General features: G+C 47.8%; 1 protein-coding gene across 1 annotated transcript in view; it reads right to left on the bottom strand.

The window, feature by feature from the left end:
* Positions 1-14,303, bottom strand: part of DNAH11 (dynein axonemal heavy chain 11) — a 708,797-nt gene that overhangs the window by 343,116 nt on the left and 351,378 nt on the right. Inside the window, exon 48 of the mRNA XM_030201723.1 lies at positions 13,592-13,753. Coding sequence (XP_030057583.1) covers positions 13,592-13,753 — 162 coding nt within the window. The remainder of the gene's footprint in view (positions 1-13,591; positions 13,754-14,303) is intronic.

Raw genomic sequence — 14,303 nt, 5'->3', positions numbered from 1 at the left:
CCTCCAGTAGGGTGGGCTGTTAGAATATAGGGGGGTTGGGAATAGGTTTTTGGTAAGGAATGCAGGGGTGGGACATAGGGGATGCAATGGGGGTTTGGATTTAGTTGGAGAAGGATGGGATGCATCGGGGTTGTGAGTGGGGAAGGTGAATAAAAAGAACATTTCTTGACTTTTTGGCTTGTTTGATGATTGTTTGTATTTGTTCCCTTTTGAGCTTTGTATATGCTTGCATTGATATTATTGTCAATAAACAGATTTAAACATAACACAGTTTTTAAGTTAGTACTTCATTTATTTAAGGAACAGTTATCTAACACCATATCACCCATGTGAAAAAGTAACTGTACCCAAACTTAATAACTGATTGCACCACCTTTACTGTAATTTAAGTTTTTCACAGAACTCATGAGTAAACTTAGCTCGCTTTTCTTTGCAAAACTGTGTTAATTCAGACACATTCATAGGTTTTCATGAATGAACTGCTCATTTCAGGTTCTGCCACAGCATCTCTATTGGGTTCTATTTTGGACTTAAACTAGGGCAATCCAAACCTTTAATTTTGTTTATCCTCAGCTATTCAGAACTGCACACAACACTCAAGATGATGCTGTACTACAGAACGGCAGAGAGGCATAATAATATGCTTTGTCTTATGCTTCAGCTCACAGAGAGATGACCAGACATTCACCTTAAGAATTTTCTGGTACAGTGCAAAATTCATGGTTCCTTCAATAATGGCAAGTCTTCTAGGCTTTGAAGCAGCACAGCCTCCCTCCCCCATCACACTACCATCACTATGTTTGTCTGTTGCTATGATAATCTTATTTTGGAATGCTGTATTTGCTTTAAACCAGACATAATAGAACCGGTGTTATCCCAAGAGTTCCACTTTTGACTTACTTGTTTCATTGAACTTAACATACCAATTTGCTTCATTTCTTTGAAGGTGTGAATAAACATGTGGATAAAGGTGAGCCGGTTGATGTAGTGTACCCAGATTTTCAGAAAATTAAAGAGTCACTGGATAGGAAGCAATGTTCTGTTGTGGATTAGAAATTGGTTACTGGACACAGAAAACAGAGAATAGGGGTAAATGGCCATTTTTGTCAATGGAGGAGGATGAATAGTGAACTGCCACAGGGATCTGTACTGGGAATGATGTTATTTAACTAGGAGTGGGCATTTAGTATACTATTAGTTTGATTATTTTAAATTTTTTTTTTAATAGGATTTTTTTAAGCCTGATCAAAATGTTTAACTCCCCTCTGTTTGTCCAACATTGCTTTCACTATCCCATCTATCCTATTTCACCTTGGCATAACACAGCAGAGGGAAAGCATTGGCATCAGTTGCAAGTAGCATGTGGGAATCACTACCGAAGACCCTATAAAGAACCACATAAATGTTAAGATAAATGTGGAGGTGGGGGTGGGGGGAAGAGATGCTGAACTTGTGTGCTGGTGGGGGGACAAAGCAGCAGGAGAGGAGAGAAGAGAAATGGGTGTCTGTGTGTCAGGGGTAGCAGGTTTAGCAACAGAGGGGGAGACACTTGGGTGTATGTACAGGGGAAGGATGCAGCAGGAGAGGAGAAAGGTAGAGGTACCTGTATGGAGGGGAGGGGGAGCAATGTGTTGTGGGAAGGAAGTGTGTGTATGCAACTTTTCATTATATTCAGCAGGTTTAAAAAATTTCCATGAGTGGGAATTTACTAATACCATGCCATCCAGCCCAGAATTGTGATTAATTGTGTGACTGAAACTTTTAATCACACGATTAATTGCGATTAAAATATTTGTTTCCCACCCCTATATTTTGATGTACACACAGAAGAACAAAAACTCTCACAGGCTTGCAAACACACAGGAAACAGGCTGGACAATGCTCTCAAACTCAAGTTTTATTGAACAATCTAACACACATTGCCGAGAGCATTGTTCAGCCTTTTTTTTTTGAGTTGCCATCACTGTTTCCTGTGTGATTCCACCCCTATACTTAACATATTTATAGAACTACAAAATCTCTGACAACTATTGCTCAGTTTGGCTGGTAAAGTTTAGTTGTGTGGTTGTTTGTATTTTTAGTAATTTGTAATTTGTGTTTTGTCATGTTATAGAATATGAGTGGTAATAGGATATTGTGATGTTTCATTGTTCAATTCTGGTCGCCGCATCTCAAAAAAGATATAGTGGAATTAGAAAAGGTGCAGAGAAGGGCGACAAAAATGATAAAAGGGATGGGACGACTTCCCTATGAGGAAAAGCTAAAGCGGCTAGGGCTCTTCAGTTTGGAGAAAAGGTGGCTGAGGGAAAATAGAGGTCTATAAAATAATGAGTGGAGTTGAACAGGTAGATGTGAAGCGTCTGTGTACGCTTTCCAAAAATACTAGGACTAGGGGGCATGCGATGAAGCTACAATGTAGTAAATTTAAAACGAATCGGAGAAAATATTTCTTCACTCATCGTGTAATTAAACTGTGGAATTCATTGCCAGAGAATGTGGTAAAGGCAGTTAACTTAGCGGAGTTTAAAAAAGGTTTGGACGGCTTCCTAAAGGAAAAGTCCATAGACCGTTGTTGAATGGACTTGGGGAAAATCCACTATTTCTGGGATAAGCAGTATAAAATCTTTTGTACTTTTTTGGGATCTTGCCAGGTATATTGTGACCTGGATTGGCCACTGTTGGAAACAGGATGCTGGGCTTGATGGACCTTTAGTCTTTCTTAGTATGGCAATACTTATGTATGTACTTGTTACCTTGTAGGTGGTGCCTCCTGATGACGCTTTTGGTAGCGAAACACAAACTGTGTAGGGTCTGATGGGCCAAACACATGCAGTTAATCGTGATCATTATAGCGGAAGATGAAACTAAAGTAATACTGAGACATGGTATCAAGTAATTGCGGTGGGAGAATTACATTGATTTGAACACATTTGTTGGTGACAACAGTGGGAGACAAGCAGAGACTTGGAACTGTTGGAAGTGATTTACACAACCGGGGTGGATTGTGTCATCATATTGGAATGCTTAACAACAGGTCCAACAGTTGTGTTATTATTTGATATATATGTGAGAAATTCTATGGGATAATCTGATCCAAGGACTTGGTCTATATATATGTGTGAATTCTGTCAAAAGAATTATTCAGCTTGCTGATGTGTCAACATGGTGAAAGAATTATGTAATTTTGCTGATCGGAGATATGTGATCGCTCTGTTTTTGCAATCTGTGCCATTCAGTATTTTAAAAGTTTAAATTAAGGGGTAAATGTAGATTTGTGTGGGTAATTGTTGATTGGATGCATGTATTGTGTTGGGGGAGTATGAGTGCTGGTAGTGGTATGTATGAGGTTTGAGTGGTTTATGGATGTAAGAGTATTATTGTTAATGTATAATTTACAATAAATAAGAAACTGAGCAATAGTTGTCAGAGATTTTGTAGTTTTGTACATTGCTAGTTACAGCTATTTGAAAAATATTTATCCCTGTGTTTGCATTTGTTAACATATTTATAAAAGATCTGGAAATCAGAACAATAAAGTGAGGTGATTACATTTGCATATGATACAGAACTATTCAAAATTGTTAAAACAAATGCGGACTTTGAAAAATTGCAGGAAGACATTAGGAAATAGGAAGACTGTGCATCCAAATAGCAGATGAAGTTTATTTGAAAATTATTTTTATTAAGGAATCCTTTTCCCAAGCTTCGGAAAAAGGGCCCTGTGGGAGCGGCGGGAGCCGTTTTTGCAGCATGCCAGAGCCCTTTGTCATACAGCGGGTAAAAAGCCCCTAAAAAAGACATGGCCATAAGGTAAGATTATACGTATCTTGTGGCCATGAGGGAGAGAGCACTTACTGCCATCCATTGAGGTGACAGTAAGGACTCCTGTGCACGCTGTCCGATTATCACCAGGTTAGTGCAATGCTAGAAATTACCAAATTATTTTCCATTGCGCCAGAAATAGCATATGATCAAGGCAGAACTACCACAGGTGGCCACATTGGGACGGCAATAGTTCCGGGTATGGTAACCCTCTAGTAAAAGGGCCCCTAAGTGCGTTAACAAGAAAAACCAACAGAACAAGTACAACTGAGTGGAATGATTTCAAGAAAATCATACAAGAGATGATAATGACAAAAAATAACACACTTAGCATTTTCTATGTTATTTCTTCCCCCATCAGTTAGTCCACCCCCTCCCACCCTCTTTCATGCTCCTCTGACAGCTGGCCAAGAACAGAGGAAAACAAAATCAACAATTCAAAATCCTGCTTCTTGCATGATGAGTCAAGGTAGACCAAAAGGGTTCCCATATGGCCTGAAACTTCAGGCCCTCTGGTGAGTCCAAGTGCTGCACCTATTGCCTCTCCATAGTGAAAGCAGGAATCACAGCTGCTCTCCATGATTGCTCCAGGGGGGCTTTCTCTGACAACCAGGAAGAAAGGATCCCTTTCAGTAATATCAGGGTTGTCCAGCGAAGAAACATAGGGGTGCCCCACAGCCATGGAAGTATTTCATGAGATGGCCGACAGGTAAGGAGCCTCGTAACGGGCTCCTGAGGTTCTGAGGAGTTGGACCCACCTGGACCATCCCGGGCCATCCTCTGCCGTACCGGACCGCACCGGAGCTGTGCGGGAACCAGGTGGTGGATCGCTGGACCGTGACTGCCTCACCGACCTCCGGCGCGAGTGACCGACCCGAGGCTGATCGCGTGGCCGCATGGTCGCGACCTGTCCCTCGCCTTGTTGACCGGCCGTCCCAGGACTCCCGCTGCCTCTCTGCCGGGGCCCAAACACCCAAGGGATCCTGGACTTCAGATTCCCGCATCGGCGTCTGCAGTGCACGCTGAGCCCGAGGTCCTGTGTGCCGCCGCTGTGCTCCCCGGCCAGAACGGCCCGGGTGCGCGTTGCGGTTCGCAGGGCCTGGACACAGTGCATGGGCTGAGACGCTTGCTGGCTGACCGGGGCGCGGGGGACGGCGGCCGAGTTCGGGCGGCCCTTGTCTGGAGAGCGGAGGAGCGTCCATCGGTGACCACCGCTGTACCCAGCGGACCTACACTGCTGGCGATCCCCGTAATTGGGATTCAGCAGGGCCGGTGCACAGAGCGGTGAGGACAGGAACCACAGGGCGGCATCTGTCTGGGAGGCTGATTCCCCCTGAGCTGCTGCTGCACAGCCATCGGCCGGGAATCGCGCCTCAGTGGAGGACTCCACGGGATGCTCGAGCCCAGCCAATTCTGCAACATGCCTCCGCCTGATCCGGCTTCACCCTGCGTGTTCCAGTCCGCCTGATCCGGCTTCACCCTGCGTGTTCCAGTCCAGTCCACCTGATCCGGCTTCTCCCTGCGTGTTCCAGTCCGCCCGATCCGGCTTCTCCCTGCGTACTCCAGTCCGCCCGATCCGGCTTCTCCCTGCGTGTTCCAGTCCGCCCGATCCGGCTTCTCCCTGCGTACTCCAGTCTGCCCGATCCGGCTTCTCCCTGCGTGTTCCAGTCCGCCCGATCCGGCTTCTCCCTGCTTGCTCCAGTCCACCTGATCCGGCTTCTCCCTGCGTGTTCCAGTCCGCCCGATCCGGCTTCTCCCTGCTTGCTCCAGTCCACCTGATCCAGCTTCCTGCTTGCTCGTTCAAGTTCACCTGATCCAGCTTGTTCCAGTCCACCCGATCCTGCTCTCCCTGCTTGCTCCAGTCCATCTGCCTCAACCTGTTCCAGTCTACTTGATCCAGCGTGTTCCAGCCTGCCTGCTCCAGCTACTCCCTTACTCCAGGCCCTTTGCTCCAGCCAGCTTGCTCCAGTCTGCCTGATACAGCCTGTTCCAGTCCGTCTGCTTCAGCTTGTCCCAGCCTGTTCCAGTCTGTCTGCATCAGCTTGTCCTAGTCCGCCAGCTCCTGCTTTAAACCACTCCAGCCTGCCACTCAACCTGCCTACTAGCCAATCACTGACTGACCACCAATCACCTGACTGACTACCACCCACCCTGAAACCTGCCTGCCTCCCAGCCCATCTTCCTACCAGCTCATCACTCTCCTGCCCGACTGCTTACCCTCACCTGCCTGTCTCCCAGCCCACCTACCTTCCCTTTGAACACCTCAGTCACTACCCATGGCCCCCATTCACATCCTATTCCTGGTCCTGTCCCTCCCTAATCTTTTCCCCCTCTCACCGCTGTCTTCCACACGATCTCACTACCCATCCCTGTCCTCTTCCGCCCTCCCCACTACTGCAATACCCTACCTACCCCTGTCCCCCACCACCTCACCATCCCTACTGTCTTCCTCCTCCTTCCTAGCTCTCAACCTTCAACACCTCCTTCCTGCCATGAACCCTTCCCCTTTCCTCCTAAGCGCATCCCGTCTTCGTCGCCTTCGTCGCCCTTCCTCACCCACCCTTCTCCGCACTCTCTTGCTCCTTCTCCTGCTATCCGCGGGTGGCATCAATCCCAACCCAGGTCCCCCACACCTGTCCTTGTCCTCATCTCATCTATGCAAACGTTCCCGCGATATCTCCAATCTCATCCCTATTCCCCTCCTCCCCCCTCCTCGTGCGCCCTGTGGAACGCCCACTCAATCTGCAACAAACTTGCCTTCACCCACGATCTCTTCATCTCCCATTCCCTTCATCTGCTCGCCCTAACTGAAACCTGGCTCACCCAGGACAACTCTGCCTCAATCGCAGCCCTATGCCACGGAGGTTATCTTTTCTCCCATTCGCCCCGCCCAGTCGGCCGCGGTGGCGGCATCGGACTACTACTTTCGCCTTCCTGCAGCTTCCAACCTCTCCACCTACCTCAGTCTCACAGCTTCTCATCCTTTGAAGTTCACTCCATCCGTCTATTCCACCCACTGCCACTCAGAGTTGCAGTCATTTACCGCCCCCCTGATAAATCCCTCCCATCCTTCCTTACCGACTTCGATGCCTGGCTCTCCGTCTTTCTTGAGCCCTCATCCCCATCCCTCATTCTCGGTGACTTCAACATCCACACTGATAACCCTTCCGATTCATATGTTTCTCAGTTCCTCACTCTTACCTCCTCCTTCAACCTCCAACTGAGCCCCACCGCCCCTACTCACAAATTTGACCACTGTCTTGATCTCGTCCTCTCTTCTACTTGCTCACCCTCCACTTTCTGCGTTTCACCTCTTCCTCTCTCCGACCACCACCTTATCACATTCACACTTCAGCACCCTCCCCCTCAATCTCGCCCAACACTAACTACTACGTCCAGAAATCTCCAGGCTGTTGACCCCTCCACCTTATCCTCTACTATCTCTGTTCTCCTCCCTTCCATCTTGTCCTCCAAATCTGTTGACAAAGCTGTCTCCACTTACAATGCCACTCTCTCCTCTGCTCTAGACACCCTTGCACTGTCCACCTCCCGGCCCACAAGGCGTACCAATCCCCAGCCCTGGCTGACCCCTTGCACCCGATACCTTCGCTCCTGCGCCCGTTCGGCTGAACGCCTCTGGAGGAAATCTCGCACCCTTACTGACTTCATTCACTTCAAATTCATGCTATCCTCCTTCCAATCCTCCCTATTCCTCGTTAAGCAGGACTATTACATCCAATTGACTAATTCCCTCAGCTCTAACCCTCGTCGTCTCTTCGCCACCCTCAACTCCCTCCTCAAAGTGCCCTCTGCTCCCACCCCCCCTTCACTCTCTCCTCAATCTCTGGCCCACTACTTCCGTGACAAGGTCCAGAAGATCAACCTCGAATTCACCACTAATCCTTCTCCTCCTCGTCAGCCTATATCTCACTCTCTGATCCAACCTACCCAGGCCTCCTTCTCCTCCTTTCCTGCTATCACCGAAGAGGAAACCGCCCATCTCCTCTCCTCTTCAAAAGCCACCACCTGTTCCTCTGATCCCATCCCCACTAACCTACTTAACACCATCACTCCTACCATCACCCCCACCATCTGTCATATCCTCAACCTCTCTCTCTCCACTGCAACTGTCCCGGACACCTTCAAGCATGCTGTGGTCACTCCACTCCTCAAAAAACCATCACTTGACCCTACCTGTCCCTCCAACTACTGGCCCCATTTCCCTCCTACCCTTCCTCTCCAAGATACTTGAACGCGCCGTTCACAGCCGCTGCATTGATTTTCTCTCCTCTCATGCCATCCTCGATCCGCTTCAATCCGGCTTTCGCCCCCTACACTCAACAGAAACGGCACTATCTAAAGTCTGCAATGACCTATTCCTCGCCAAATCCAAAGGTCACTACTCCATCCACATCCTCCTCGACCTTTCCGCCGCTTTTGACACTGTCAATCACAACCTACTTCTTGACACACTGTCCTCCCTTGGGTTCCAGGGCTCTGTCCTCTCCCGGTTCTCCTCTTATCTCTCCCATCGTACCTTCAGAGTACACTCTCATGGTTCGTCCTCCTCCCCTATCCCGCTCTCTGTTGGAGTTCCTCAGAGATCTGTCCTTGGGCCCCTTCTTTTTTCAATCTACACCTCTTCCTTAGGCTCCCTGATCTCTTCTCGTGGTTTCCACTATCATCTTTATGCTGACGACACCCAGCTTTATCTCTCCACACCAGAAATCACTGCGGATAACCAGGCCAAAGTCTCGGCCTGCTTATCCGACATTGCTGCCTGGATGTCCAACCGCCACCTGAAACTGAATATGTCTAAGACTGAACTTATTGTTTTCCCACCCAAACCCACTTCCCCTCTCCCTTCACTCTCTATCTCAGTTGATAACACCCTCATCGTCCCCGTCTCATCTGCCCGCAACCTCGGTGTCATCTTCGACTCCTCCCTCTCCTTTTCTGCGCATATCCAGCAGATAGCCAAGACCTGTCGCTTCTTCCTCTATAACATTAGCAAAATTCGCCCCTTCCTCTCCGAGCACACCACCCGAACTCTCATCCACTCTCTCATTACCTCTCGCCTTGACTACTGCAACCTACTCCTGACTGGCCTCCCACATAGCCATCTATCCCTCCTTCAGTCCATCCAGAACTCTGCCGCACATCTTATCTTCCGCCTTAACCAATATACTCATATCACCCCTCTCCCTCAAGTCACTCCACTGGCTCCCAATCAGATACCGCATACAGTTCAAGCTTCTCTTACTCACCTACAAATGCACTCGATCTGCGGCCCCTCCTTACCTCTCTACCCTCATCTCCCCTTACGTCCCTACCCGTAACCTCCGCTCTCAAGACAAATCCCTCCTTTCAGTACCCTTCTCCACCACCTCCAACTCCAGGCTCCGCCCCTTCTGTCTCGCCTCACCCCATGCCTGGAACAAATTCCCTGAGCCCATACGCCGTGCCCCCTCCCTACCCATCTTCAAATCAATGCTCAAAGCCCACCTCTTCAATGTCGCCTTCGGCACCTAATCACTACACCTCTTCTCAGGAAATCTTAACTACCCCAACTTGACATTTCGTCCTTTAGATTGTAAGCTCTTCCGAGCAGGGACCGTCCTTAATTGTTAATTTATACAGCACTGCGTAACCCTAGTAGCGCTCTAGAAATGTTAAGTAGTAGTAGTAGTAGTAGTAGTAGGAGTAACATCGAAAAGACTTGTCTGTAGGGGGACTGACAAGGACCAGATTTTGGTGATAAAGGCCAGAACCTGTTGTCAGAGAGATTGTATAGATGAACACTGCCACAGCACATGACCAAGGGAGGCATTCAACTGACCACACTTAAGACAAGCAGAAGCTTAAGCACACTTGGAGAGCAATAGAATCTGAGGTTGATTTTATATTGTAATTTCCAATCAGGAACATGGTCCGTAAGGCCCCGAACCGCCTTGAGTCTGGACAGCAGGCTGCCCTCCGGAATAGGAGAGCCCAGGTCTTCAGCCCAGGCCCTTTCCAACTGAGCAAAGTGAAGTGGAGCAGCAGAGTCCTTTAAATGGAGGCGACAGAATGTCAGGGGCACCTTATGCTGGGATTCCAAAGTTAAAGCTTCTACCCCTGGAATTCCAAACAGCTTAGAGATGTTGACCAGCAGAAATGCTTTATGTTGCAAAGGCAGTAATGACATTGTGGTAGGATCTATTTGATGGAATCGACAAAACCTTGCCACACTTGCCCGCAATGACATATAATGAACATATACTTTAGGGATCTCTGACAAAGCTGTCGGAGGCACATGTAGGTAAAAGATGTGATGAACTGATCCCAAAATCTCGGACTCCAAAGCTGTGCAAGTAAAATATTCATTTTTTCAGAATCAATCATTTATATGTCTCATACCACACGTGATTGTCAGGTAACGTAAGCTTAATAGCCCCAGGCCCCTTTCTCTCACAGCAACATGGCTGTTTGGAGTGAGAGCCGAGGGTAACGCCCCCTCAAGAGATAATATTGCAGTAATTTATTTAACAATTTTTCTTCTTTTACTTTGCAAATGAAGTTTAATGTGGACAAATGTAAAGTGATGCACATTGGGAAGAATAATCAAAATTATAACTACCTGATGCTAGGGTCAACTTTGGGAGTTAGGACCCAAGAGAAAGATCTAGGTATCATTACAGACAATATGTTGAAATCTTCTGCCCAGTGTGTGGCAATGGTGGCCAAAAAAGCAAACAGGATGCTAGGAGTTATTACGAAGAGGACAGTAAATAAAACAAGAATACTTTAATGCCTGCACCCTAGGGGGAACTTGTAAAAACTAAAAAAAAAACCCCAGTAAAATACCTCCCAAGTCCATAGCTCCCTTCCCTTGGGTGCTGAGCCCCCCCAAAACCCACTCCCCACAACTCTACACCAGTACCATAGCACTTATGGGTGAAGGGGGGCACCTACATGTGGGTTTTGGAGGGGGGGGGGTTTGGAGCGCTCCCATTTACCACCACAAGTGTAACAGGTAGGAGGGGATGGTCCTGGGTCCACCTGCCTCAAGTGCACTGCACCCACTAACAACTGCTCCAGGGACCTGCATACTGCTGTCATGGAGCTGGGTATGACATTTGAGGCTGGCATACAGGCTGGCAAAAAAAAGTTTTTAAAGTTCTTTTTTTTTTTTTTGGTGGGAGGGGATTAGTGACCACTGGGGGAGTCAGGGGAGGTCACCCCTGATTCCCTCAGGTGGTCATCTGGGCAGTTGGGGCACTTTTTGGGGACTTGTTCGTGAAAAAAAGGGTCCAAAAAAAGCAGCCCAAATTCTCGCTACTGCTGCCCTTCTTTTTTCCATTATCGGCCAAGGGCGCCTATCTCTCCTCGGCCGATAAACACGCCCCAGTCCCGCCTTCACCACGCCTCCGACACGCCCCTGTCAACTTTGTTCGTTCCCGCGACAGACTGCAGTTGGAGGCGCCCAAAATCGGCTTTTGGGCGCCCACGGGAGAAAGGTGTCTATCTCCCGATTTGGGTCGAAATATGGGCGTCTTTCTCTTTCGAAAATAAGCCTGTTAGTGGACTAGAACGGGTAAAAGTGAATCAATTTTCCACTCTGTCAAAAAGTATAAAGACTAGGGGACACTCAATGAAGTTACATGGAAATACTTTTAAAACAAAACAGAAGGAATTATGTTTTCACTCAACAAATAGTTAAGCATTGTGGTTAACGTACCTGGGTTTAAAAATGGTTTGGACAAGTTCATGGAGAAAAAGTCCATAGTCTACTATTGAGACAGACATGGGGAAGCCACTGCTTGCCCTGGGACTGGTAGCATGGAATGTTGCTACTCAGTGGCGTACCTAGGTTGGCTGCCACCCGGGGTGGGTCACTGCTACAACCTCCCGGCGCATTGCGTCCCCCGGTGCCGAAGCATATCATCCTCATCACCTTGGGGTGCACAGAGCAGTAGTGTGGCTGTCGGCTCCGCCAGTCCCCTCCCCAGAACAGAAAGTAATGTCAGAGGGGGCAGGGAACCGAAAAAGCCGACAGCCATGCGACTGCTCTGTGCACCCCCTTGCTGCCTGCACCCAAGGCGGCCGCTCCGCCCTTGGTACACTAGTGATGCTACTATTTGGGTTTCTGCCAGGTACTTGTGACTTGGATTGGCCACTGTTTGAAATAGGACACTGGGCTAGATGGACCACTGGTCTGACCAAGTATAGCTATTCCTACATTCTTCTCTCCATCCTTCCTCCCCCATCATTTTCAAGCTGCTCTTCCTACCTGTCTTCCCTTCAGGCTCCTCTCCTTGTCTTTTTCAGGTTTTCTTCCCTCACCTTCTTCAGGAAACCCTCTCACAGCTTCTGAGTTCTCCCTTTCTCCCTTCTATAAAATTCCTAGACATTTCCAATTCCTTTTCTCACCTATACTTCACACCAGGAAGTAATCTAGGCTGAGAGAGTGAATCAATACTTTCCATCCCAAAGGCTGTTCCCTCTTCCTTCTCCCTTAGGTGTTTCTGACCTTGACCACTGTGCCCTAGCTGCCTTCACTCTCATTGTTGCTGGAAGAGGAGGAGCATGCACAGTGAAATAGGTTGTTACAGTGCCAAAGAAGGGAGGGAGGGATGGGTGGATGGAATGCTGGCAGAGGGTACATTGTCACTACAGCAGGTACAGTGACAGTATTAGACTGTTTTACTATCAATCCAGCTCTGCATCCAGGTCTTACTCCTTAGTACATTATTTAGAAAAACAAGGACCAATTTATGGATTGCAATTCCTTACATCGCTTTCAATCTCACACTCCCCACCCCCATACTTTCTTCTATCTTGTTACTCTCCCTCTGCTGCCTTCTCGCCTCACTTGTTTCTCTGCTCCCTCCAGAACCTGCTATCTAATCTTCTCACTCTCCTTCAGGCCGCCTCTCTCTCTGCTACCTTCATCTTAGATATTCCCTCAACTACTTTTTCCCATTATTCTTTCTTTATAACCCTCAGAAGATCTTTTGGTCTTCTTCCTCAGTCACTTTCTCTCTGAATCCCCCATCCAAGAGATTCCTTCAGATACTTTCTCCCCTCACTTCATCTCTGCTGTAGACAGACTTCCTCCAATTCCCTTACTCTTCCCCAGACGCATTTCCACACATCCCCCATTGTAGGTATACTTTCACTTATTTGATTCCCTCACTCACTCACTCTTCTTCCATCCTCACAGTGACCACCTTAATATTCTTCGGTCATTGTGCTAACCCTTCTCCCTATGATCCCCTCACAGTGTCCCCAGAAATTCCCTTGCACCATGCCCACCTCCACATTTCCCCTGCCATTTTCCCTTTCAGTGCTCAGTGGGAGATAGCTGCAATGCCTTAGGCCCCATTAACACCCTCTTTTGCCTGGGGCTCAAGGTACACAGTTTGAACACATGTACAATAAAGTGACAGGATGAAGACAAGACATGGCAATGAAACAAGATCCAATGCACTGCACTGCTGCTATTCTCCTCAAAGCACCAATTATCTAGGGAGGGATTTTGGTAGCAGCTACAGCAATGAGTGAGCAAAGAAAAAAGCAACTGGAGGAATGTGGCATAAGAGAGAGAGGACTGTGTTGGAGAGAGAAAAAAAAAGAAGTATTATTGTCACCACTTCAGTTTCAGCTCAGCACACAGTATCCCATGGCAAGTCTTAAGGGCAGATCAGTTACAGTTATATGCTTCAGGCACACCTAAATATTTTCTTTCATAATTCTGGCCATAGACTAATCAAGGCAGTATCATTACTTCAAAATACTTGCGTGCAGTGTCCAACAATATCCTCGCAAAGAATTCAAGGTCTTTCATTTCCACTAGTTTGTCTCCGTAAACACGAGAAGATTCATGCAGCCACAGTCGTATAAGGTCAATGGGTTGCTTCACACACTCAGGTGTGGCAAACAGTAAGCCCTAAAAAAAACACGAATTTTTTCCATTTGTCATTAAGCATAGTAACATAGTAGATGACGGCAGAAAAAGGCCTGCACGGTCCATCTAGTCTGCCCAACAAGATAAACTCATATGTGCTACTTTTTGTGTATACCTTACCTTGATTTGTACCTGTCCTTTTCAGGGCACAGACCGTATATGTCTGCCCAGCACTATCCCCGCCTCCCAACCACCAGTCCCGCCTCCCACCACCGGCTCTGGCACAGACCGTATAAGTTTGCCCAGCACCATCCCTGCCTCCCGCCACCGGCTCTGCCACCCAATCTCGGCTAAGCTCCTTAGGATTCATTCCTTCTGCAAAATAAGATGCACTTAACTGCTAATAAAAAAAGTCTCAAGCCTTCCATGTTACAAACTAATGCTGGGGTTTACTAAGCCGTTACTGCGACTGGCTGTGCACTAGTGCCGACACAGCCCATTCACTTTGAATGGGTTGTGTCGGCAATGCTGTGCGGAAGCCACTGGTGCGGATTAGTAAACAGACCCCTAAACATTTTTAAATTTCTGCTTC

The sequence above is a fragment of the Microcaecilia unicolor genome, chromosome 1, assembly GCF_901765095.1.
Source record: "Microcaecilia unicolor chromosome 1, aMicUni1.1, whole genome shotgun sequence".
NCBI lineage: Eukaryota > Metazoa > Chordata > Amphibia > Gymnophiona > Siphonopidae > Microcaecilia > Microcaecilia unicolor.
The sequence above is the reverse complement of the archived record's forward strand: the minus strand, read 5'-3'. Positions and strand labels throughout refer to the sequence as shown.